This window comes from Hippocampus guttulatus, chromosome 10 (assembly GCF_054856545.1).
Source record: "Hippocampus guttulatus isolate MCC_2025c chromosome 10, RoL_Hgut_1.0, whole genome shotgun sequence".
NCBI lineage: Eukaryota > Metazoa > Chordata > Actinopteri > Syngnathiformes > Syngnathidae > Hippocampus > Hippocampus guttulatus.
In genome coordinates this window covers 18,414,355-18,438,461 of record NC_141270.1, presented here as the reverse complement: position 1 = coordinate 18,438,461, position 24,107 = coordinate 18,414,355, and the positions used below count along the sequence as shown (strand labels likewise).

General features: G+C 39.5%; 1 protein-coding gene and 1 long non-coding RNA gene across 3 annotated transcripts; both read right to left on the bottom strand.

The window, feature by feature from the left end:
• Positions 1 to 1,396: 1,396 nt before the first annotated feature.
• On the bottom strand, positions 1,397 to 5,894 carry LOC147199506 (uncharacterized). Of its 2 annotated transcripts, XR_015102075.1 has the most exons (3): positions 2,839 to 5,894; positions 2,303 to 2,401; positions 1,397 to 1,956 (listed from the first exon to the last, which is right to left on the bottom strand). It is a non-coding gene; the product is annotated as an uncharacterized LOC147199506 (long non-coding RNA). The 2 variants fall into 2 exon arrangements; XR_015102074.1 differs by having other exon boundaries at positions 2,303 to 5,894.
• Positions 5,895 to 7,541: 1,647 nt separating this feature from the next.
• LOC147199505 (uncharacterized) lies at positions 7,542 to 23,817 on the bottom strand. Its single transcript, XM_086122252.1, has 8 exons — positions 23,469 to 23,817; positions 18,422 to 18,555; positions 16,074 to 16,689; positions 12,531 to 13,101; positions 10,571 to 10,638; positions 9,450 to 9,546; positions 9,222 to 9,340; positions 7,542 to 8,323 (listed from the first exon to the last, which is right to left on the bottom strand). The coding sequence occupies exons 1-8, from the start codon at positions 23,670 to 23,672 to the stop codon at positions 7,796 to 7,798; spliced, it is 2,337 nt and encodes a 778-aa protein (XP_085978378.1). The 5' UTR covers positions 23,673 to 23,817; the 3' UTR covers positions 7,542 to 7,795.
• Between the last annotated feature and the right edge of the window lie 290 nt (positions 23,818 to 24,107).

The window sequence follows — 24,107 nt, the reverse complement described above, 5'->3', positions numbered from 1 at the left end:
CTGACTTTGGCTGAGAGGTACAGTACACTATATACTAACGTTGCTCAGGATTAAAACAACAACAGGATGAGCGGTGCAGCCTATTCGAACATTGCTCACGATTTAAAACAAACACACAAAAATCTGGTGAAATTGCTCAAACACATTGAAAATGAACAAAAGTAGTTGCAATGTGTTTTACAACACGTGAATTGGAGACGCGGCGTTGTTGAGGTTTCAGGGTGTCCACTCGTCATCTCACCAATCACCTCCAAGCCGACCAGGGAAATTAACCTAGATGCTTAGTGAGAATATTTCTGCACAATTGAAGCATATTACCACGACGTATGTAAGCCGTGTCCATTCACTGTGTTCTTGCTGCTTCCGCTCTGCCTGGCGTCATCAATGCAAGAGCCGCGAGGAGGCCGACGTTAGCTGGCTCACTCCAGGGCCGTAGCTATCACTCCTATTCTTCCTTTGAGTGCGAGTGCAGCAAACTGTACCCCTCCCGTCAAGAGTGCATGTGAGTGCGTCCTTGCTTTAACCTGGATGTGACATTTCTTCTACTCAGTACAAACACATTTTTGTCATTTTGTTTTTTTTTGAGGTGGGGTGGGGGCATTTACCCTTTGAATGAAGTTACTAGGTAAGAGTTAGCTGAAGTTTTTTTTTCAAGCGAGGAAACATTACTGGTGGTCAGACAGTTGACATGCTGCTGTAATGTTTGATTAGAAAGAAAGAAGGAAGTTAATGCAAAGGGTATGTTTTTTTAAATTAAATATCAAATAAAATATAATATATATTAAAACAAATTGAATATAAAATAATAAAGCCTAGAGCGCCTCTATTGTCTAGCTAACTGACATGCACGTGGGTGCGCGTATGTGCATAGATAGCAACAGATTTTGGAACTTGGTGCATACACAAGGCGACCCCAAATTATTAGCCGCCCCCTCCATTTTGGAGAAAATAAAACTTTTGTGTGCGTCTTATGGTCATGAAAATACATTACTTCTTATTTCTTTACTTTTCAACATTTACCTCTTGTTTGTAAATGCTTTTAATTAAATGTTGTACTTTTAATTATGTGAAGCATTTTGTGTTGCCTTGTGTATAAATTCATGGATCCTGTGCGATATACGTAAATAAAGCTGACTTGCCTTGACTTAACCACTTGAAGCCTGAATTTAGTTCCAATAATTTAAAAAACAATATTGGGCTTTGTTTTTGGTTTCAAGTAGATGTTAAATTAAGTTAAAAATGTTAATTTGAGTATAGAACATCATCTAATATATATATATATATATATATATACACACACATACACACACACACACACACACACACACAAATACGCATTTCGGTGTGATGCAAACAAGCAACTACCGGTATAAAAAAAAAAGCATGTGTTCCCATCTCAGGTATGGAGATTCTTTTATTGATGTAACATTTTCAGGAGTTACACCGATTATAACCGCTATGCTATTATAAAACACAATTATAAATTATAAAAACAAAATTTAAAAATTCAATACATATTTATTTATGTTAAACAAGTTTACTTACCTCCCACTCAGTTTGACCGACCTTTCAGCATGGAGAGTGAGCCTGTCCCTTCAGCTCACTTGAGGAATTCAGAAAGTAGTTTTTGTTGAGGCACAGATGAACGTTACACTTTGCACTTTTGTACACAATCTGGCCTTTACAATTAATACAGAAGAAATCACTTTTCAAAAAAAGCTAACTTTTTTTTCCATTTCATGTGTACACATACTTATATCGGTAAGTGTCACAAACAAGTATCAAGCTGAACAAGCTGAAACTTTACAAATTTACTTTTAACTGATTTAGGGGTGAATTTCTCATCGCTGTCCCCACTGTCACTGAGACAGCTGCCGTCATTGTCTACAGGAGGAAGCCTGGTCCGAGGTCCTCCTACTCGCTTTGAATAGATGGAAGCTGCAATCATTTTTAGCTCTACAGAAAAAGAATCAACAGAAATTACAATTATAACTCAACACGCTATTTTGTAATGCTAACAGATACTAACTGGAATGGCCACTTTGAAAGAAAATGAGTGAGTGTTGAACGCCGTCTAAATACAGTATCGTGTTTGCGGCAGGAAAAAAAGCCATTGTCACCGAGCCATATACAGGGGGGACCCACCCCCCTAAAAAAACATTGTGGCAGACTGTAGCGAATTAGCATCAAACAGAATTTGTCAAACATTTTTAAAAATACTTGTCATCGGCATTCTACCTCCTCATTTTAGTGATTAAAGTACACAACAAGACAGGTATATATTTTTCTTAGCACAGCTTACCTCAAGAGGGACAGATTATCCAAATTTGGAGTCCAAAAATGGTGGCGCAGCACCTGTCCAACTTAGCAGTCAAAAAAAAGAATGTAGAGTCCCCTTCAACTGGAAACAAGAAAAACTAATGCTTGCAAATGGTTCCGAGGTATGTGTTTGTAATAAATTGACCGGCAGTGGAGGAATACAGAGCACAGGAAAACGACATCACTATTTTTTGGCTACATTTGGAGCAGAGGAGATTTGATTTGCGAAAATGGCGCTAAAGGGGTTCAAGTAACTTACACTTTTTTGCTGTATGGTGTACATCCATTTACTTTCTGAATTACTTGTCTTGTTCTTGTTAGGTTTTAGCTTACCTACAACCCTAAGCCAGATTACTTTAGGCAAGACTGGTAATCAGCCAAATTAAGGGTGTATACAGTGTGGACAACCATTTACTTTCAGATTCACAATTTAGAGAGGCTAGAGAACCAAACATGCATGTTTCTGAAAGTTGGAATGAAAATGCAAAATAAGAAAAAAATATCGAGGAGAAAACTTACTATGTAACCGTGATCATTTGCTTTGACTTGACGATTGGAGACCTGGTGACCTCGGCCTTGTTGGTGAGCAATCTGGCAATGGGCAGGAACAAATTGGACAGCTGCAACAGTGTTGCAACGTTAGTCTCCTAAGTAATCAATCTTGACACCCCTTTTGTACATCCCACCTCTCCACATTCTGTCGAAGTGAAAAACAATCAAGAGCACCCAATCCAGCTATTTTCGTCTTTCGTCACATTAGGACTATAATTGGACCCACAAAAGATTCCATCAACTGTTCGTAGGACTAGCTATAACAGCGGCCAACGAAAAGCATCCATATTAACGGAAAGAACCAATAAGGACATTTTTTTAAAAACATTTGCTTACCTTGGGCAGCTGCTGACGAAATGATGAGACTCACTGCTTGCCTCATGCCCGGTTGATGTCAGGAAAGGAATACATGCTTTAAAAACAATTATTCAAATTAATTATAGTCACATTTGACCCATGAGTGTAAACGGCATCTATTTTGTCTGTGGTGAGAAATCAGCAGCTGTTGACACTAACTACCCCAATATGACTCAAATTCAGTTAAGCTTATATAGGCCAACAATTTTGCTAGCTTTGTTAGGACAAGGACATTTATATAAATTGCATGCAACCTTCTGTTTGTTGCCAACCAATGGTGTTGACAGCGTCTCACAAAAACAAAACAAAACAACATTTATGAGTGAATTCGGAGTGATCCTTGGGCTCCCCCTGTGGCAGTATGGGGGAAATGCTGAGGAACAACATAGCGTTCGTACTGATTCACCTAAAATTCAAAGCGGTCCAGTTCCAGAAAATACCCATCAGGTGTGGAAGATCATGTCTATGTATTGTGATGTATATTTGAGGAGCCTAGTGGTATTTACATGTAATCAATACCTCAAGTGCTTCAGACAACAAAGTGTATGCAGAAAAGTGGTTAAGATTGCACGACTGTCTGTGTCTAATGTGTTGTCTTGTATTATTTTGTCATTTTATTTTAACTTTTCTTTTGATGGCGGCGCGGGCATCCGCAGCGGCTCCTCTTGTTGTATGTTGTGAGAGGGAAGAAATTTTGTTGAATGAAGACTGATTTCTTTCTTTTTACTATTTTATCTACCTTATTTTCCATCAAATTATTACTGTATATGTTTTATGTTCAAGAAACCAACACACCAACCAAACCAACCAATCTGCGCACATACAGCACATTTGATAATAAAGTTGTACAGTGAAACTCCTCTAGAACGAAACCTACATGGGCGAAAATACCCCCTAATGCGAAAAAATCTTCATGCATTAACACCATTCCCATTCTCCTGCCCCCCATTATGACGAAAAAAAAAACCCCTGTTGCGTTATACGAAATCATTTTCTCTGCTCCAGCCACGCGAAGACATTCACTACAACGAAGTCTAATCCAACAGCGACCTCTACTGCTTCGTTCGGAAACTGCAACAGCAACCACCACACTGGTTTATATCGTGAATGATGTTTATTTCGGTCACAGCTGCGAGTTTCCTGAACGCAACATACTAACAGCTGCTCTGCCATTGGCTTACCGAGCATCATCCTGGCCTCCAATTGGCCAAGAGGGACCTCACCGTCTATGTGTGTAGATACTGAACCTAGATCCGTAGAAGATAGAGTGGATGCATCCGATTAGCTGCTCAGAGTAAATTGCTTATGGTTCGACGGACATTCAAATAAATGAACATTTCCTCGTATTACAAGTCAAGCATTTTCCTCGAAAATGCTTTACTTGTTATCATGCTAAAAACCTTACGCTAACTGGAGCGCTAATGAGAGAGAAACGCTCCAGTTAGCCTTCGAGAGCTAACTATGACCATCGAGGACTACGAAGCGTCCCGTGGCTGGCATAAAAGTTCATTGCATGACATCAGCTGAGCAACACTGTCTTGGGTAGCAATCGAGGGGAGGTCGAGTTAGAGACAGTGAGATGGTGGAAAGAAAAGCCACCGGGTCCAGGAAGTATTTGTTATTGTTAGATTCAGACGAGTATGGACGTTGCATTGCTAAAACGGACCTTTGGATGTTAAGCAGCTAAGACAAGAAGAGCTCTGATGCTGGAAGAGAGGATAAAAGTGATCAAAATGAAAGACGGAGCAAGCAAAATAAAATACATTATGCAAGAAATTGATGTAAGTGAAAGTGAATGCTGATCGTAAATTTCGCAATCTCTTTCCCTTTTTTTCTTTCTACACTGACAATATGAAGTGCCAAATAAGTGTGTGCTCATACTTATGCACTATTGGAATAAAAATAAGATAAGATATCCTTTATTAGTCCCACACTGGGGAATAGAGTACCAATCTTTTCTGCTTGGCTCTCGACGAAGGCGGATGCTTTTTGCTCAGCTCCTGCCCTCACCTCCACCCTCTCCTTGCTCGCCACTTAGTCTTTGTCTAACTTTTTCCTAGCCTCCTACCGTATTTTCATCCGAAGAACTAACCATGGAATTAGTTGGCTGGTCTCTCGATGCAATCGACAAAATCTTTTCGACGAAAAGAGCAGGCAGTGGGGAGCCTGCTTGCCCCCCGGGGACATTTGCTGCCGGATACGCCCTTGATCCATGGAGAAAGTGGAGAATGGCGTGCCCGTCAATACTGTCCGTTGAGGATGTGGAAGACATCTACATTATCGGCCTTTTGATAACAGGTATGCTGCTGTTTGGTGTTGGCAGCTTTCTGTTCGATCGCAAAATTCAACCGACGGGAGCGGCTTTATTGGAAGGGAAGAAGCTGCCGGTCATTCTGGATGGTTTGGCGCGAGTGTCCAACACTCAGACTCAAGCGGTGACTGAGCTCAACCGCAATTTGATGCGGTTTTGGAGCGACTCCGTACGATCGACAACAACATGGAGAAGTTGGAATCCGCGCTGCGGAAAGAGATTGCGGATTTGGCTGATCGGCGCCATTGAAGAGATACAGGCCACGGACTCAAGGCTGTCTGAAATTGTTGGCGGCCGTCCCCCCAAAACAAACAACGCTATCTGGCCCTTTCCCCTGGATGGAAGTACGCATGGAATCCAGGGCCCCCCACCATCACCCCCCTCCTTCTCGGCCATGGACTGATAAGCCGGGACTGTCCTCATGAGCAGACCTCGACGAAGCAGCTATGACCTGTACACGCATACACATACACAACTGGACAACCACACGCGCATACACATCCTTATTATCACCGTCTTCATCGCTCCGATTCTTTTTCCCCCGTGACGTGGTTCGATCTGCAGAGCGCCCGTGTGTCCATGCAGCTGGTCAGGACGCCCCCCCCCCCCCCCCCGTTCCCATTCATCCTCCCCCTTATTACATGTTATGTCTTGTGACATGTTGTAAGTCATATGCTTATTTATGTGCTAGGGTCTTTTTTATCCTGGACTTAAATTATCCTCAGAAGAGGATAGTTCGAGCGTGTTTTTTTTTTCCCTCTCCCTACCCAGCGTTTTCCTTTCTGAATTCTGACTGTAATTTCCCCATTGCGGGACAAATAAAGGGATATCTCTCTATCTCTACACATACATTTGTGTGTGTGTGTGTACACATACGTTTGTTTGTGTGTGTGTGTGTGCTTACATCTGAAATCAAATTTGCTACAGTGAAACCCCCCCTGTTGTGAAAAATTTGACATTACTATACTATTTTCTTAGTATAGTAATGTACAGGGTAAGACATGCTAATGATAAACCATGCTAAAGCAGCTCTAAACTATTATTAAATGTAGTCACAAAACAGAATAAATGATTGTTTTAGTACAGTTTTCACTCAAGTCGCTCTAGAACCACGTTTGTTAAGGCAGAGAGTAACCAACCATGAACAGCGAATCAAAAAGTGCCTTGAGAAAAAAATAAAATTAAAAAAATTGAAATACAGGTACACAGCCTCACACAATACATTCCGAAAACTGAAAATGAATTGTCGTGTGTCATCCAAGAGATTCAGACTAAAAGGATATTAATATATAGCATGTTAAATATTTATAATACTTAATAATAATTTAGTTTGTTTACACAATAGGGCTGCATTTTGATTTTGATTGAATATCTGCTAAATCAATGTTCCCAAAATGACATCTTATTTCACCATTGCCCCTTCTCCTTCCTCCCAATACTGTGATTGCCATTTGTCAGGTTAGGCTTCAGCTAAAATGATATCTTGTCACTATTCAATCGAATATAGGGTGAAAATAATGAAATACTAAATCATTGTCTTCTGTTTTTAGTTACCGTATTTTTCCAGACTATACACCACTACTTTTCCACCTGATTTTAATGCTGTGCCTTATAATGTGATGCGGCTGATTTCGTATTATTTACTGACAAGTTTCAAGCTGTCAACAGACTTACCCATAGTCTCATCATATCTGACCGATGAAATTATCGATTACGTAACAGTGGACCAACGAAAATGTCCGTGTCCGCCCTCATACTGAATATTCATCGGCTACTTGTGGTTGGGATGTACACACGTGAGGGATGACCTGCCTGTGATAAATACGGAAATTTGTGTGCTTAGCTCATGTTTGCACAAAAATGTGAACAACTTCATAAACTTTCAATCATTGAACTTGTTCAGGTATGACACGGGATAAAAATATATAATCGGCTCACATTATTACTACAGATACGCAGCAAATTGATGGATAACTACTTTTGAAATCAGAAGTCAATAAAATTAGTTTTTTCTTCTTTTATTGAACAGTATTTCCAAAAGAATCAAAAAAAAATGCTTGCAATAACTTCAAACGTGACAATTTTCAATTCCGGTACAGATTTTATCACAAACCACAGTCCAATTTTAACAGGCCACATAAAATAAAAAATGGACTTCTATTTGACACCTGACAAATCAAAACTTTGTTTCGCAAAGATGTTGTGATGTGACTTTTGTTGAGGTTTGAACTTTTAACAAGCAAGCACAGTGTATCGCTAAGACAAATCCCGCTTCTTTTTCTTCTTGTTTTTCTTCTTTTTCTTCTCCTTTTTCTTTTTCTTTTTGTGTGACTTTACTTTTGATTCCTTTTCTTGGTCATCGGTGCTGTCATTGCTTTTGTCTTCTTCCTTTGCGTCTTTTTTGCAAACGTCATTCGACTTGCCATTGGATGCTGATACCTCCTTAACTTGGGCATGGATTTTTATGTCCTGATCCTTATTCAGCTCCTCCTTAACATTTGGTGATTCAACACAAACAGTTATGAGCATCTTCTCCTCCCTCATCTTCTTGAACAAATTACTTTCCTGCCCGGGCTGGTGACTACGATAACAACCATCCTCCTGTTTGCTTGTGTGATCCCTCTCGTGGCTCCTATCGTAATGATTTCCCGGTTTCCCACTGTCTCCTCTCTCTGTATAACTGCTTCTCTGCTCTGACAATGTGGGATGGTGTTTGGTGCTGCTGCTGCTGCTGCAGCTGGAGTGTCCTTTGGTCTCTTCTGTATGTTTACTCATAAGTGTTTTCTGCCAAACAAGACAACAAAAATCAGGGTGTAGTTACATTTAAATATGTCTCCAATAAAATATTACATTTGGTGAAGAGATCCAAAACATTGAGGCACTCACAGGGGGGTTTGGGGGGGTGGGTTAAAGGTTGAAAGTCCAAGGTAATGAAAAACAACAGCAAAACAAAAGTCAAGTCATGGTCCAAGCCATTATTCGTACCCAGACCCTAAATAGTGTGTGGAAGCAACTAAATCTTGCTGTCTGTAGCCAGGTTGATATTGCAAATGAGAATCCATTCTCAATTACCTGGACATACAGTATAAGATTGAATAATAACAAAAATACTAAAGATTGCCTAAAATAAAACAATTAATATTATTTTTTTATCTTTGTGTGTTTTATAAAAGGAGACCGAGTCAGCTATCTGGGTCCACAGCATACATTGGATGATACAAGGAAAAGGAAACAAGTGTGATCAAATGTTTACTATTTTAAAGGAATGTACACTTCAATGGCGCTACCCTGTGGGTTCAATTGAAAATCTTAGCATAAAAGCATACTGCAAGGGAATAATTTGTTTGCTTCAATAGAACGGGTGTTTGTCTGTTGTTTCAGGTAAAGTGCACCAGGTCTGTTTAGTTACAGCTTCCAAATGCACAATTGCCTAATCTGTGAAAAATAAATTCAAGCAGAGAAACTGTTAAAACTCAAGTTCAATGGATACAAGGTTTGCAAAACTGCTGTGAAATTAGAGGTCCTACGTTCAAATGCAACTTGACCTGTACAACCTCATAACCTCATAAAGACATTATTCTTATTATTCAGTACCATTTGCACTGACTATAAAAATCTGAGAAAAACATCATGTGCACAATAATTTGGAATGCAATGTGACTATCAAAAAGGGAATACTCACACGGCCAATCTTACGATGAGCGTGGACGGCTGCATGGGTTTCAGCTTTACTTAAATCTCCAATGAATTCCTCACATATCTGGCAGTAAAATCCAATCACTGGTATAATAAAATGTAATCCTGTAAAAAAACAAAAAACAAACTAAAACACGAAACAGTGAGTGTCTTAATGTATTTAATAATTGTGCAATTTATATAATAAAGAGTGTACAAAGGAAGGCTACTTTACCGTCCTCTTTGAGCATTTCCCCCATTTCTTTCATCAAATTTTCAGTTTGAGTTATTTTTGTTCGTTTGACTTGGTCCCTTTCACTTTCATCACCTGGCTAAAATATAGAAATGACAACTCAAACCATCAAATCACAAAAAAGATCAAACTAATTCGGATTATTGTATTTCAGTATTCTTCCAAGGATGGTCTCACATGTGTCAAACGTTAGTAGACTGAAATCAGTCGTTGCCCCCCCCCCCCCCCATCCACTGACCTTGCTGATGAATTAAAACAGCACACCGAGCAAGATTTATTCTTAATATGTAGATATGTCATTTTAATATAAACTGAAGAAACTTTCTTTCATGTTTTTTCCCTTTTGGTCAGTTTTTATTTTTTTAATTACAACAATATAACAGCAATTTGGGCTTATTAAGACAATACAATTGACTGTTTTATAAAATTACATTAAATTCATATTTAGCTCCATTGTGTATAGGCCATTATGCAACGCGACGGTCAACTTCAAAACAACAACAAAAAAAAACTAGATTTTATTTTGAAGTTGGACCTCGGAATCAATCCTTGTGGCGGCTGACTTGAATTTGAATTGGTGCTGACTTGATATTTTCAGTGCGCAAAAGTGCAGTGGCTGATTTAAACTGGAGCGCAATATTTCATTTCTAGTGCTCAAGAGCACCGCCACACTGGTTGTGTGCACCCCTGGCTATGACTGTATCCTGTATACTATCCTAAAATTAAGCTATTGTAATTGCACAAGTTAATAGGAATGCCTCAAAGAATAAATCAATCACAAGATTAATCAAACGTTGACTTAGGAGGGACATTCCAACACTGCACATTCTACACATTCACACTCAGTGAACACCTTTTTTTTCTCCCCCACGAAGACAGTAGTCCCCAAGAGTGAGTGATGACAAAGCCACATTAGCAGTGTGTTGCAAAATATAGGTCGCAATTATCTACCACATATTTTTACTCGTTTTCAACCTGTTTGAGCAATGTGACCCATGATTTTTTTTTTTAATACCCGTAACATTACGAGGGGGCATTCAGTGACATCTGTTACAAAACACGGGCAATCCATAACCGTCAGAATTAGCAAAGTAATTATTTACCTTGTGCTTTTCGTAGGATGACAGAGATGTCTCAGCTGTCTCACCTTTTTCACGACTATCCTTGGTTGCTTAAAAAAAGCCAAACCAAAATGTTAAGAGTCTGCATAAATCAAGAATTGATAAAGAAAAACAGAAGATGGTAAGTATTTCAGACAGCAGTTTTCAATAGATCCACTGTCATGTCCAGAAGACACCAAACCTTATCCTTGATAACAGGGGAGGAAAAAAAGATCCAAGACAACAATAAAAATGTTGCAACAAATTTGAACTGAATAAATACAGTAAGTATAATGTGTAAATTACAGATTAAATTCTATGTCGAGAATGCACACTGAATATCCAGTCGACACACTCCTGTTCAAATACAATTTTTCTGTGTTACAAAAAAAGGAGACCAAGATAATTCAGTCGAAAACTACTTTCACGAACAATGTACGCCGCACAACTCAATTTTAAGAGTAAATAAACTCTTTTAGAGAAGGCAAAGTAAAATGAACCACCGAAAACGATGCGCACGCTCTTCATATTGAGGATGTGGCTATGTTCAGAATGAACCGCTCACATTCAAACTCATATTAAAGCAAAGTCAGCACGCACCTGCCACCATTTCAAGTACCTCTGATAAACCCCAAATAGAAGGCAGCTGTTATTATGGGTTTCCTGACATCTTTGTAGTCACATCTTACAATACAAGCAATGGTCCTGTAGAGAAATTTTTCCTTTACTATGACTTACTACCTCTTTTGTTGTTGGCTCTGAAAGACTCTTGAAAGAAAGAATGTAGTATACTGTTTGACGCTATTCACCTACTTAACTGTGATTCACTTTGTTTCTCATCACACCCACTTTTATAAGGACTTCCCAGAGAACATGGTTAACATCAAAAGGGAACTGTTATCTCGAATATCTATCGGTATGTTGCTGGCACCACATCAAATGTCAGGTTGAAGACAGTAGGAGGTACTGGTCTGGTCTCACCTCACCACTCCCAACTTTTGCAGCCACACTGGATCTGATTGCATTTTGCTTTTTTTGTTACTGTTTTTGCATGAGGGTGTGACTGACCGCCTCTGATTAACATATTGTCTTTAAATATATTTGTACCTGTATTTGTCTGTGCGCTCTCACGACGTCAAAAGGACACAGAGGCCCGAATCAATTCATATTGTGTTGTGATAAAGTGAAGAAAAGATGTCGTGGGGTTGGCTTTTTATTCCACATTTTAGAGAAAGAAAAAGAACCTGTGTGCAAAGGATCGGCAAATGGCCGGATCCCCTCTGCAGTCCGCGAAGAGCTTCCAAACAACCAGAGGGAATGGATTAACCCAAAGCAAACACCCAATTCAACAAAAGAACGGCATGAGCAGAAGATTGAGGTTTTGGAAGGCCCACTTGAGTTCAGACCTCCAGTTCCTGGAAGTACTCAGGAAAAAAAACACATGGAGGAGAAGCTGCTTGTGACCTTCTACCAAGCCCCCATTGAGGGCATCCTTGTGTGCTGCATCACAGGGTGATCTGCTGGGTGCGCTGCAGGCAACAAGAGAGGGCTTCAAAGACTGATCAACACCGCCCAGAAGTTCACTGGCGGTTCTCTCTCCTTGGTTATTAGCCATCACTTTTATTCCTCCAAAATGTGTCCCCAATTTCGTTGTATACCTGATGTACAATGACAATAAAAAACATTCTATTCTGTTCGTTAAACGCAAGAAAACTTTGACGTGATTTATCTTGGTCTCATTTCTGTCCTCACCCAAGCCTGGCATTTTGAACAGAGTTATGTTGACATCCACAAAGGTTAAAAGTAACCATCCTTGTAAGCTTGACCTTTTGACTTTCTAATGTCATGCCGTTCTTGTATATTGTATTGTATACAGTATGTATAAGCACATGAGGCTGGTCATAAATTCTAAAATCACTAAATGATTTGAATAATCTTAATACTTGATGGAATATCCTCTCACCTTTGATGAGTGACTGTAAGGACTCCAAAGCGCTCCGCATATTAGGGCCTTGAGACAATCCCAAAGAAGCCGCTGTCGAACTAAGAGGCGGCTCTGGAAGTAACCGTTTGCCGATCTCATTACAGTTTGTTTTGGTCAAATTGTTCAATATCATTTTGATCTTCTCACACTCATTGTTGTCCAGATTAGCAAAGACTTGTCTTGACGATAAGAAGCCATCCAAAAGACGGGAATATGACTGATCGTGGTTATGCTGTTTACTGCCCAGATCCCAAGTCTTCATTTCATCCCACTGTGGTTTGACCAACTCTCCAGTCGTGCGTGCCATAGATGTTTGAGAGTATAGATGTTCTTTTTTGGCTTTTTCATCACCATATAAGAACCACTCTTCATCTTCAAACGGCTCAGCTTTGGAAGCCGTGTGACTTTGGGGCTGAAGCCAAGAGAAGTCACTGCCAACTCTGTCATGAGGCAGGAGCATGCTCTCATTTTCCAGTGATGTTGAAGCCGCTGGTGTTCCATGTTGTTGCTCGTGAGAGCCACGCCGCGGTTTTTTGCTTTTATCTGAGGCCTGTCGGGAGAGTATTGTTTCTTAACAAAAAAATGTACATTTCAGTTCCATGTACTTGGTCAGAGAAATCACTTGATTATTAGAACATGTTACAATGCTCGAAACTCAAATACCTCACATCACAAATCAACTTTCCCCATTTTAACTTTGAATTTAATGGAAATTCATTATCAATGTCATTATGTCAACATCCCGTTCGAGCCCCCCAATAGACACACCCAAAAACGGGTTTGTTTTTGCTTTTTTTGACCTGAAAAAGACTCAACCATATTGTACTTTTTAAAAAGCAAAATATGTCTTCGAGCCTTTTAGACACACAATAAGTATCTGTTTTATAGGATATTAAGAATTTTTGCATCATGATTTCATGCTACAATTCAATGGACATTGTGCCAATGTTTGGCCACCAGGGGCACTATAAGTTCACTATACTTATAAGTAATATTGGTCATTTTTCACAGCGAAACTATAATACAGTACTGTACACGCTTGTATTTTGTTTTTGTTATATACTGTCTGCATGTGTTCAAATGCAAGTTGTTTAAGTTTTCAATTGCAGTGACATTGATGCTTCTTTTGTTCCATGGATGGATATAGACATACTGTATTTATTATACACGCTGAATATAAAAAACATGACATAATATAAAATTAAACAGTAGGGTTAGTATGTATTTAACCACCCTGTGATTTTGCAAGTTCTACGATAATTTTCCTCATAGGTGCATGTCCACCATGAAAGACACAATCTACAAATAAATAAATAGAATCTGGAAAGCACAGTGTATGATTTTTTTCCCAGAATTTATGTGTATGTTTGTGTGGAAAATTAAGTATTTGAACAGGTGCCAATCAGCGAGAATTATGGCCCTCAAAGGCTCATTACTGTGACTGTGAAGTCCACCTTCAATCCATTTATTCGTCTAAATTTGTAGAACCTGGGTGATGTTGTCAGCTGCATAGAAAATGCATATGCAGCACACAATCAACCTCCGATTAACGTAAATTCCAGACTATAAGACGCTTTTAACCTAGTACTTTTTAATGTGATGCAGTTTACTTGTGTATTTTATCCAATGCGTTTCAAGCCGCAAATAGATTTACCCACGTCTGACCAACGAATTTACTGAACACGTCACAGTGGACCAATGAAATTGTCCGAGTCTATCGTCATATTGAATACCATATTCCAGTGGAATGCTTGGATGATAAAATATTTGACTAAAGTTGGCCACATGCGTAGCATGAAGCATAGAATAAAGATTACAAGAGCAACTATTGCAGAGGTTTGCCAGCGGATCCACAATTATGAAAGTGTTGCTTGGGTCTTGATTGAGAGCTCGATGTGAGACGTGTGTGTGGAGTGACGACTCCCCTGCATCGCTCATCCACAATCAGGAGACCAGAGCAGCAAAGCGGAACATATGGTTTCCACAGTATGCAATGTTGTGTGATGAAGAAGACTGCACAAGCTTTTAGACAAGCAACTTGCCTCGTGTGATAACAAGAGAGACAGAGTTTCTGGAAGGATATGGCGTACAAGTAACGAGCTGTGTTCGACAATGTTTGGGAACAAAAGCATCTACTGAAGTTGAAGGTAATTAAAAAAATTTTTAAATTCATCTGAGTGACCTCTTCTTTCCAAATATCCCATGCTATAATGTCCAAATAATAATAAAGCAAAAGGGGCCAACATACTGTCTGAACAAATTAGTTTTATGGCTAAACTTGTTGCTGTTGCGGCTTTTAATCAGGTCCCCTGGTCGTCCGGATATTGTGGTACTACAATGGGAAAGACCAAAGAGCTATCCGGGACAAAAGTGTAGACCTCCACAAGACTGGAATAGGCTATGGGATAATTGCCATGTTGCTTAGTGAAAAAAAAAGAGCAATTATATGAAAAGAGGCAAATAATGACTATCAACCTCACTTGGACTGGTGCTTTGTAGGGTAGGTATCAATGAAGCTAATAAAAGGTGAGAAATCAGCCCAGACGCAGACAAGAGTAGCTGCTCAATGACCCAAAGAGAGCTGTGACCATTGTTTCAAGAGCTACAATTGGTAAAACACTAAGACATGATGGTTCAAAATCAGCATTGCACAGAAGGTTTCCCGATTAAAGTCAGGACATGCTCAGGCCTTTCTGAGGTTTGGCCATCCAGACGATCCAGAGGAGTTATTGGAGAAAGTCATGAGCAGATGAAAATAAAATACTGTAACATTTTTTGGTCTTAACTCCACTCGCTGTCTTTGGTGGAAGAAGGAGGATGAGTACCATCCCAAGAACATCATCCCGACTGTGAAGTATGTATAGGGGACAGGACGATTGTACTTTAATAAAGATAGAATGAACGGGGCCATGTATAGCAACATTTTGCCAACAATCTCCTTCCCTCAGTCAGCGCATTGAAGATGGGTCATGGTTGACTCTTCCAAGATGACAATGACCGGAAGTATAGAGCAAGGATAACCAAGGAATGGCTCCGTAAGAAACCCATCAATGTTCTGGTGTGACAATGTCAGTCAACTCCAGACCTAAATCCAATAGAAAATCTTTGTAGGGACCTGAAATTCAGAGTTGGTTAGCAATGGCACCTAAACCTGACAGATCTAGAGAAGATCTGTGTGGAGGAGGATGCCAAATTCCCAGCTGCAGTGTGTGCAAACCTAGTAAAAAGCTACAAGGAAACACTGGACCTTTGTAATTACAAAAAAAAAGGCGTTTCATACCAAATATTAACATTGATTGTCTCACATGTTCAAATACTTATGGTACTTGCAGTATTAATAGACAAATCAATTAATTAAAAGAAAATCTGAGAATGTGATTTCCTGATCGCACAGTGGACATGCACCTTTGAGGAAAATTCCGACCCCTACATAACTTCCAAGTGGGAGAACTTGCGGGGTGCACACACCCACACACACATTTAACAGAACATACAAGCAAATTTATGAGTGAGATGATTTACCTGAATAGTTCGGATTGCCTCTTTGAGAGAGGGCAGCTGGTTTGCCATTTCTTTGTTGTTGATGACCATCTTAAGTCCCTCCAACAAACTACTGCCGCTGAGCCCAGTACTAGAACTGGGACCAGTGTTGTCACTGATGTAGCTGTGGGTCCTTGGCTGCTTTTTGCTTTTATCATGGCTCTTGTCCAGGCTGCTACTTCGTGACGAAGACAGCCTCGGTCTGCTTTTGCTACGTGCACGACTTTCCCTGGTTTGGCTTCGACTGCGAGCTCTGCTTTTGCTTCTTGCCCGACTTTTTCCACGAACGTGACTTTTACTCCTTCCTCTACTTCTACTTCTACTTCTACTTCTACTTCTGCTTCGTGCACAGCTACGGCCACGGCTTCGCCCACGGCTTTTAGCTCGAGATCTTCCACGGCTGTGGTTCGGACTCCTGCTCCGACTTTTGCTCCTGATCAAACGCTTCTGGAAAACAAGGTCTGACTCGACAGCCTCTTTCAGGATTGTGGTTGACTTTAATGCATCAGCCAGATTGTATGCCATGTTGCCTCTGAGATAGTCTGGGAAAGGTTTATTTGCAGCTATACATCTCAGGAACTCTTCTCCAGCACTGTCACTGAAAAAATGTAATCAAAATCTTGGATCAAGAATTGAAAATGTTCAAGCTTTAACTTTCATTTACATCTTCATCGGCTGGGCAATTCATGGAAGTGTAACTCTGATTTCAATTTTGGCTGTTAAAAATCACAAAAACATTCATGTGCTGAAGAGCTCGTTAAGTTCCTATGTTGTGAATGCACCATGTTGCTCTTGCAGAGAATGTATGACATGGTGTGATTCTGCCCTGATCAAGTTTGCCTTATACAATGGTAAATCAGAATCAGAATCATCTTTATTGGCCAAGTATGTAGAACACACAAGGAAATGTCACCTCAGTTGGAGATTACTGTTAAACTAAACACACAATAAACACTAATTACACACATTGTATATTTAAATATTTGCATTGTTTGAGAACGATCGCTACTGCTAAGGAAAAAGTCAATGTAAATGTGAAAAAAAAATCACTTTTAAGGTAAGTGTCGTCTCCCAGGAATGATGTCGCTTCAAATTACCAACATACAGAAAGGCAATACTAAAAGGCATTGATTTTGCCTCATCTGTGAAAGACACATTTTATTAATAAAGCTTACGTGCAACCTATTTCTTCTTCTCTTATCACAATGTAGTGCCCTCCTGCCATTAGAGGCCACCATGTGCACAGCAGAAACTTACAGTATTCAGTTTTATTCAATTTTTAAAAAAATTGCTCTCATTATACAGTATAATATAACTTTATTTTCATGTTTTTCTTTTGATTTATATTTAAAGTTGAGTTTTCAAAGATTCAAATATGAAAGCCAAGACCCCAGTTTAGCCTGGGAGGTCTTGACTTGTGAAATAAAAACAAGATGGAATAAATACGTTAACGAGACAAGGGCAGACGCTTATTCAGACACTGGATGAGTGCATTCAAAGCTGTGGCTGCAGCAGAATGAAAATCCAAAAGGCTTGAATTGCACGTGAGACTTGATATTTTTGCACTTGACAAAAATTCTCAAGAAGAAAGTGTTCAATGAAGGGAAGAAAAAGCAGGGGGGTGATGATAATTGTGAGTCATAGCGTTTTAGTCGTGTAATTCCTACTGACTGCTATCAGGCTGCTAAATAAACACATGTGAAAACCTGGACTCACCCCAGCCATACATTGTAAATAGCACAGCCACCTTACACATACATGCAGTTGCATATATGCTTATATATGTTTTTTATTTTTATGATGGCGCCCCCTGAGTGGCTGCCTCTCCAGCAGCGCATAACCCTGTTTGAGTTTCTTTTCGTCCTTTTACTTTATTTATTTCTTCTTCCCATTTTGTTTTGCGTGGTTTTGTACCCCAAACCTACGGGGGGAGAGGGGCAGCTTCATTTCTGCTCATCTCCTTTATTTGCTTTAATCTTTTTGTAAATTTCCCCAGTGTGGGAAAAATAAATGATATCTTATCTTATCTTATATTTGTATATTATATTGCATTCTGTACTGTGTACAGTTCTTTTTTCTGAAACATTTATTTTGTGCATGCAATACTTTGTTTTTCTTTTCTACCCCCCCCCCCCCCCCCTTCAATTCTGCTGCTGTAGATTGCAAATTTACCCAGTGTGGGACAAATACAAGTTTTCTTATCTTAATAAATACTAACTTTTGAAATCAATGAAAAGACGTTCAATACTCGTGATTTCAATAACAATCAAAATAATGGTGATTCGAATTTTTTTACATAATCGTCCAGCCTAACATATACAACTACATACCTGTTGTCTGGTGTGTGATTGACAGGTGTTGGATTCCATTGGGAGCCTGGAAGATGAGATGGTGGTGGCCGAGAGGCAAGCTGCTGGCTGCCTCCAAGAGTACTACGGTCTATGGAGAATGAGCTACAGTGGGGCTGAGAGTATTCAGAATTTATGTTAATAGTACTTTTCATGACAGAAATATGACATTGATAGCATGTTTATATTACTTCAGCTGCAAATGAAAATGTCATTTTTGCTTTTAAATTTTTTTTATACAGTGGCACCTTGACTATGGGTCCCCCTTGTTTTTTTCGAGATCAATGGTCTTTCTTTTTTTTTTTGCCTTGTGTTGTTAGAAATTTGCAGCCCCTCTGAAAAAAATATGTATTTAAATTCATGCTATTTCCATTCATTTCAATGGAAAAAGTTGAACTGCATCTGGTGTCAGTTTTGACCATGGTGATGAAACAAATTCAACTTGTTAGTTAAAGTACCACTTCACATTTTCTAATTGACAAGAAAAGTATACAGTGGATATAAAAAGGTCTAAGCACCCCTGTTCAAATGCAGGGTTAATGATTTCAACAAATTATGCTAAGATAAAACATTTTAAAACTTTTTTTTCCGCCAGTAATGTGACCTATAACCTGACTCATTAAAATTAAAAAAAAAACTGTTAAGGGGAAGAACATTATTATTGGGTTTTTTTTTTCTTCAAAGTACAGTAAATTGGTCCCATAAATATGCACACCCTCAAATTGATACCTTATTGGAAATTTGCCTGAAAATCTTTTTGGGTAAGAGTCTGTAAGTGCGGCACATTTTGATATGGCACTATTTGCTCACTCTTCTTTGCAAATATGCTCCAGATCACTGTTCGCAAGGGTATCTTCTGGGCACAGCCCTCACCAGATCACTCCATAGATGTTTGATGGAACTGTTGATAATTGTCTCCACCTTCACCAAGACCCCAGTTTCAACTGAAGAAAACAGCCCAAAGCATGACGCTTCACTGAAGGTATGCTGTTCTTTTGGTGATAGGAGGTGCTGTGTTTGTCCAAAAATCTCTGCAGCTCCTTCAGTGTTGCTGTTTGCTGCTTGGCAGCCTCTCTGGCCAGTTTTCTTTTTAGGAGGGGCGGCCGGTTCTTGTCAAGGTCACTGTTGTGCCATACCTAATCCATTTGATGATGACTATCTTCATTGTGTTCCATGGTATATTAATGCCATGGAAATTCTTTTGCATCCTTCTGTCAGGAAAAGCCAACTACAACACCTGAACTTTTTTTTTCGGGGGGGGGGGGGGGGGGTTAATGAGAGACAGTTAAAACGGTGGTAGATGTGCACGGACTTCTATCGTATAAGATTGGATAATTCTCAGCAGAGTGTCATCCCCAGCGGAAGGCGTTATTCTCAGTTGTTATTTTTCACAGAAAATGTTGAGAAATTATTTATCTTGCTCTCATTTTCTGTATCACAAAAAAAAACATGTCATTTCAACAAGGATAAAACATTTTACATCCACTGTATAACTTTGTATTAATGTATTTGTCATTTAAGATGAGACAGCACTGACAGTACTCTCCAAAGGTATTGCAATGGCAATGTCAATTATTTTGTTGTTGTTGTACATAAAGATGTGTTAAACAACTCAGGGCAGAGCACCTTTTGTTTGAAGCCACCCACCTTTCAAGTGAGCAAATGTATTGGAACAGCCATTATTGAATTAACATTCAGTGAACTTTTCAAATTTGGTGGCATAAGCCTTAACTGCATTAAGCCTGCGATACGACTCACTGACGTCCCTGTTGTATTCTTCATTTGAAATGATTTTCCGGGACTTGAAAGCCTCTTTCAGTTCCTGTTTGCTTCTGGGGGTTTCTCCCTTCAGGAGGGGGGTCACCATTTATTAGATGTCTCCCTCCCTCCAACAAACCATCCAATCTGGCCTTCCAATTCTTTTTGCTGATGAATGCTTTGGATCTTGTAGTATATCTTGTATATTTCTTTTCTCAAAAGTCTTTCTGATGCCTTCGCCCCTACCCTGTGGAGGTTTGCATTGGTGTTGCGGTTATCTTTGGCTGTTTCTTCACAGCTCTCATAATGTCAGCAACAGTTGTTGATACCTTTGGCCGACCTTTCCAATGTCTGTTACTCAGTACACCAGTTGTTTCTTTCTTTTTCAGGACATTCAAAATTGTTGGACTGGCTAAGCGTAATATTCGTGTATAACAGCTCTGATCGATTTTCCCTCTCAAAATGGTTTGCTTTTCTCCAATGGACGGACGGCTCTCTCGTCTTCATGTTTGCTTCACAGCAAATACAGATAATATTTCAATATCTAATGTTCAAGCAATAAATCTAAAAGGCAACATGTGAGCAACTAGAAACACGCATAAGTCATATCTTCCAATAAATTCAAACAAAAGGTGCCCTCTCCTGAGCTGTTTAACACATCAATGTCAATACCATGAAATAAAAGGTATTCCTGTGTTATGTTTCATATTCATCTTTGGATCTGAAACCCAAATGTCTTCAGTGTGCAATAAAAACAAAGGAATTTACCTTGCTGTTCCAGTACTTTTGGAGGGGACTGTACTTTCTTTTGACACTCAAGTTGTGCCTGCTCAGAATTTAGTTGTATTTAACAGACACTAATGATGACTTACATAGACAATACCTTTACTGAAAAACTGCAAAATTTTGATAATAATGAATCCATCAAAATAATTTCACTGGAGAAGAAAGTGAGCGCAGAAAGAAAACTGACCCCTCCAACTAAGTGGAGACTGTTAAATAAAACGTGTTTATCATTGTCATTAATGTGTTTATCATTTTCATTTTTAGCTGAACATTCTGCTTCACCTATTAAAGATCGGCTGCGGTTTAAAAACTCATATACAGCAGTATACTTTCACATCTTTGGAACGTCTGCTGATGAGGTAGTAAAACTACAGTCCCGGAGTACTCAACCTGGCAGTACCTGGTTTTGCCACTGGAAAAGGCTCAATGCCAGGCCATGTTGGTACGAAGTAAGAAGTGGAAAAAGAAGTGGAAGTGGAAAAAGTCCAACTGCTTTTTGAACTTCTTGACACAACAGTCTGAGAGAATACCATTAAAGTTGTATGCTTTCTTTTGACAGCGAAGTCGTAGAAATACGAGTAGCAACCACTTCTCATATTTTAACATCCTTCTAAATTCAAGTCTTAATATATTCTAGATTACCACAAGCATTTATTGCACTTTATAACCAATGCGTCATCACCTCCTACCATGTCTAAGACAGTTTTGCAAGAAAGAGAATTAAAAATGTATATTTCTCTCACAATGTTGCACTGTTGTACCAGGATATTTTGAGATACTTCCTACTTAAGTGCTTAATTTAAACGTGCATGTATAAAACCCAACCAGCTTGTTAAACTGGAAGAAACAAGATAAATGTGCCGTAAACGCAGGGATAAATACAGAACTGCGGTCAAGCCAGCCTCCACTCGCAAAATTGAAGTCAAGTGAGCCGCCACTGCGATTGCCAGTGCTCTGCATTACGGTAGTGTGCCGCCAGCGAGCGGCGTTGGCCACCTTCAAAATAAAAGAGCCACCACTCATGCATAAACGTCATTTGTTCGGGTTAAAAGAAATTAATAAACGTATAAAATAAGTAATTTCTTGGCTGTCAGCACAAAAAAAGCATTCTCAAGTGGAGATAGAAAATAAAGTCAATGGTAATTCCACATCAATTTCATCTGATATGTTGACATTTTCGACCGTTTTGAAAAAAATCCTAAAACTTGAAAGTTTGTTATCCCGTGAGGGCTGTAGGTCTGGGGATAACTACAGCTCTTCGGCTTTCCAACGTGACACCTCCCGTCCGAATCTGATTATGCATTTGGGAATGAGAACCAAATACATTTTTAATTCTCTTTCTTGCAAAACTGTCTTAGACATGGTAGGAGGTGATGACACATTGGTTATAAAGTGCAATAAATGCTTGTGGTAATCTAGAATATATTCGTCCCGTCCGAATCTGATTATGCATTTGGGAATGAGAACCAAATGCATAATCAGATTTGGACGGGAGGTGTCACGTTGGAAAGCCGAAGAGCTGTAGTTATCCCTGGACCTACAACCCTCACGGGATAACAAACTTTCAAGTTTTAGGAATTTTTTCCAAAACGGTCGAAAATGTCAACATGTTCACATCAACTTGTCGGGACGCAGATCATCTTGCCACATTTCAGAGGCCTCTTATTCCAAAATGCATAATCAGATTTGGACGGGAGGTGTCACGTTGGAAAGCCGAAGAGCTGTAGTTATCCCTGGACCTACAGCCCTCACGGGATAACAAACTTTCAAGTTTTAGGAATTTTTTCAAAACGGTCGAAAATGTCAACATGTTCACATCAACTTGTTGGGACGCAGATCATCTTGCCACATTTCAGAGGCCTCTTATTCCAAAATGCATAATCAGATTTGGACGGGAGGTATCACGTTGGAAAGCCGAAGAGCTGTAGTTATCCCCGGACCTACAGCCCTCACGGGATAACAAACTTTTGATTTTTAGGATTGTTTTCAAAACGGTCGAAAATGTCAACATATCAGATGGAATTGATGTGGAATTACCATTGACTTTATTTTCTATCTCCACTTGAGAATGCTTTTTTTGTGCTGACACCCAAGAAATTACTTATTTTATACGTTTATTAATTTCTTTTAACCCGAACAAATGACGTTTATGCATGAGTGGTGTCTCTTTTATTTTGAAGGTGGCCAACGCCGCTCGCAGGCGACAGATTACCGTAATGCACAGTATTGACAATCGCAGTGACGGCTCACTTGACTTCGATTTTCGATTTGACTCCACTTCGAGTGGAGGCTGGCTTGACCGCAGTAATACAGACAGGTCGATATCTTGATTCACCACTGTACATGATTTTTACACGTATCAACCATTGACATTCTGTTTCGAGTGTACAGTATGTGGTACTGTTTCTCCTTGGTCCCTTATCAATTATTTTAACCCCCAGTCCCCGGACTCCCCCCTCGGTGCATGAGCATGTTGCGTACGTACATTCATATAATTAGGTCCTGGAGGTCTTTGTAGAAATGGGTTTCCCAGGGGCGCCGAAGACGAAAATGGTCCGGACCGTCCAGGAGGTAAATTTCGTGCAGAAGGCTCACACGAAGCATCGACATTGTAAGGAGGGCCGCGATATGGTGGAACGCCAAAAGATGGAGGTGGCGGGCCACACTGACGTTGACCAGGCCGGTTCATTATCCGTATTTTGATTAAGCAATAAAGACAAAGAGGATACGCTCAAATTAAGAAAATGAATAGTTTGCGACCCAGTCAATTGCGTTGCTGCAAATGGATAGATGTCCCGGACGAAAATACAGCAGGTCGAAAATGCCCCGGACGAAAACAGACTCTTCTTCGAGCATGATCGTAAACAAGATCACCGCCCCCTAACGAATAGGAGCGTAACTGTATTACATTTGTGGTTTTTATTAATTCCCAAAATGTACGCATAATTTGGCACATTGAATACAACATGAGAACTCAATATTTAAAGCCACAAACATCACACAAACAAATCAGAAAGAACAAAAAAAAAAAACCAAAATAAAAACTTAAATAAAATGGGGAAAAAAGAAAAAAATACTGTACATAAACAAAATAACAATAAATACACGTATACCCCTAAATTTG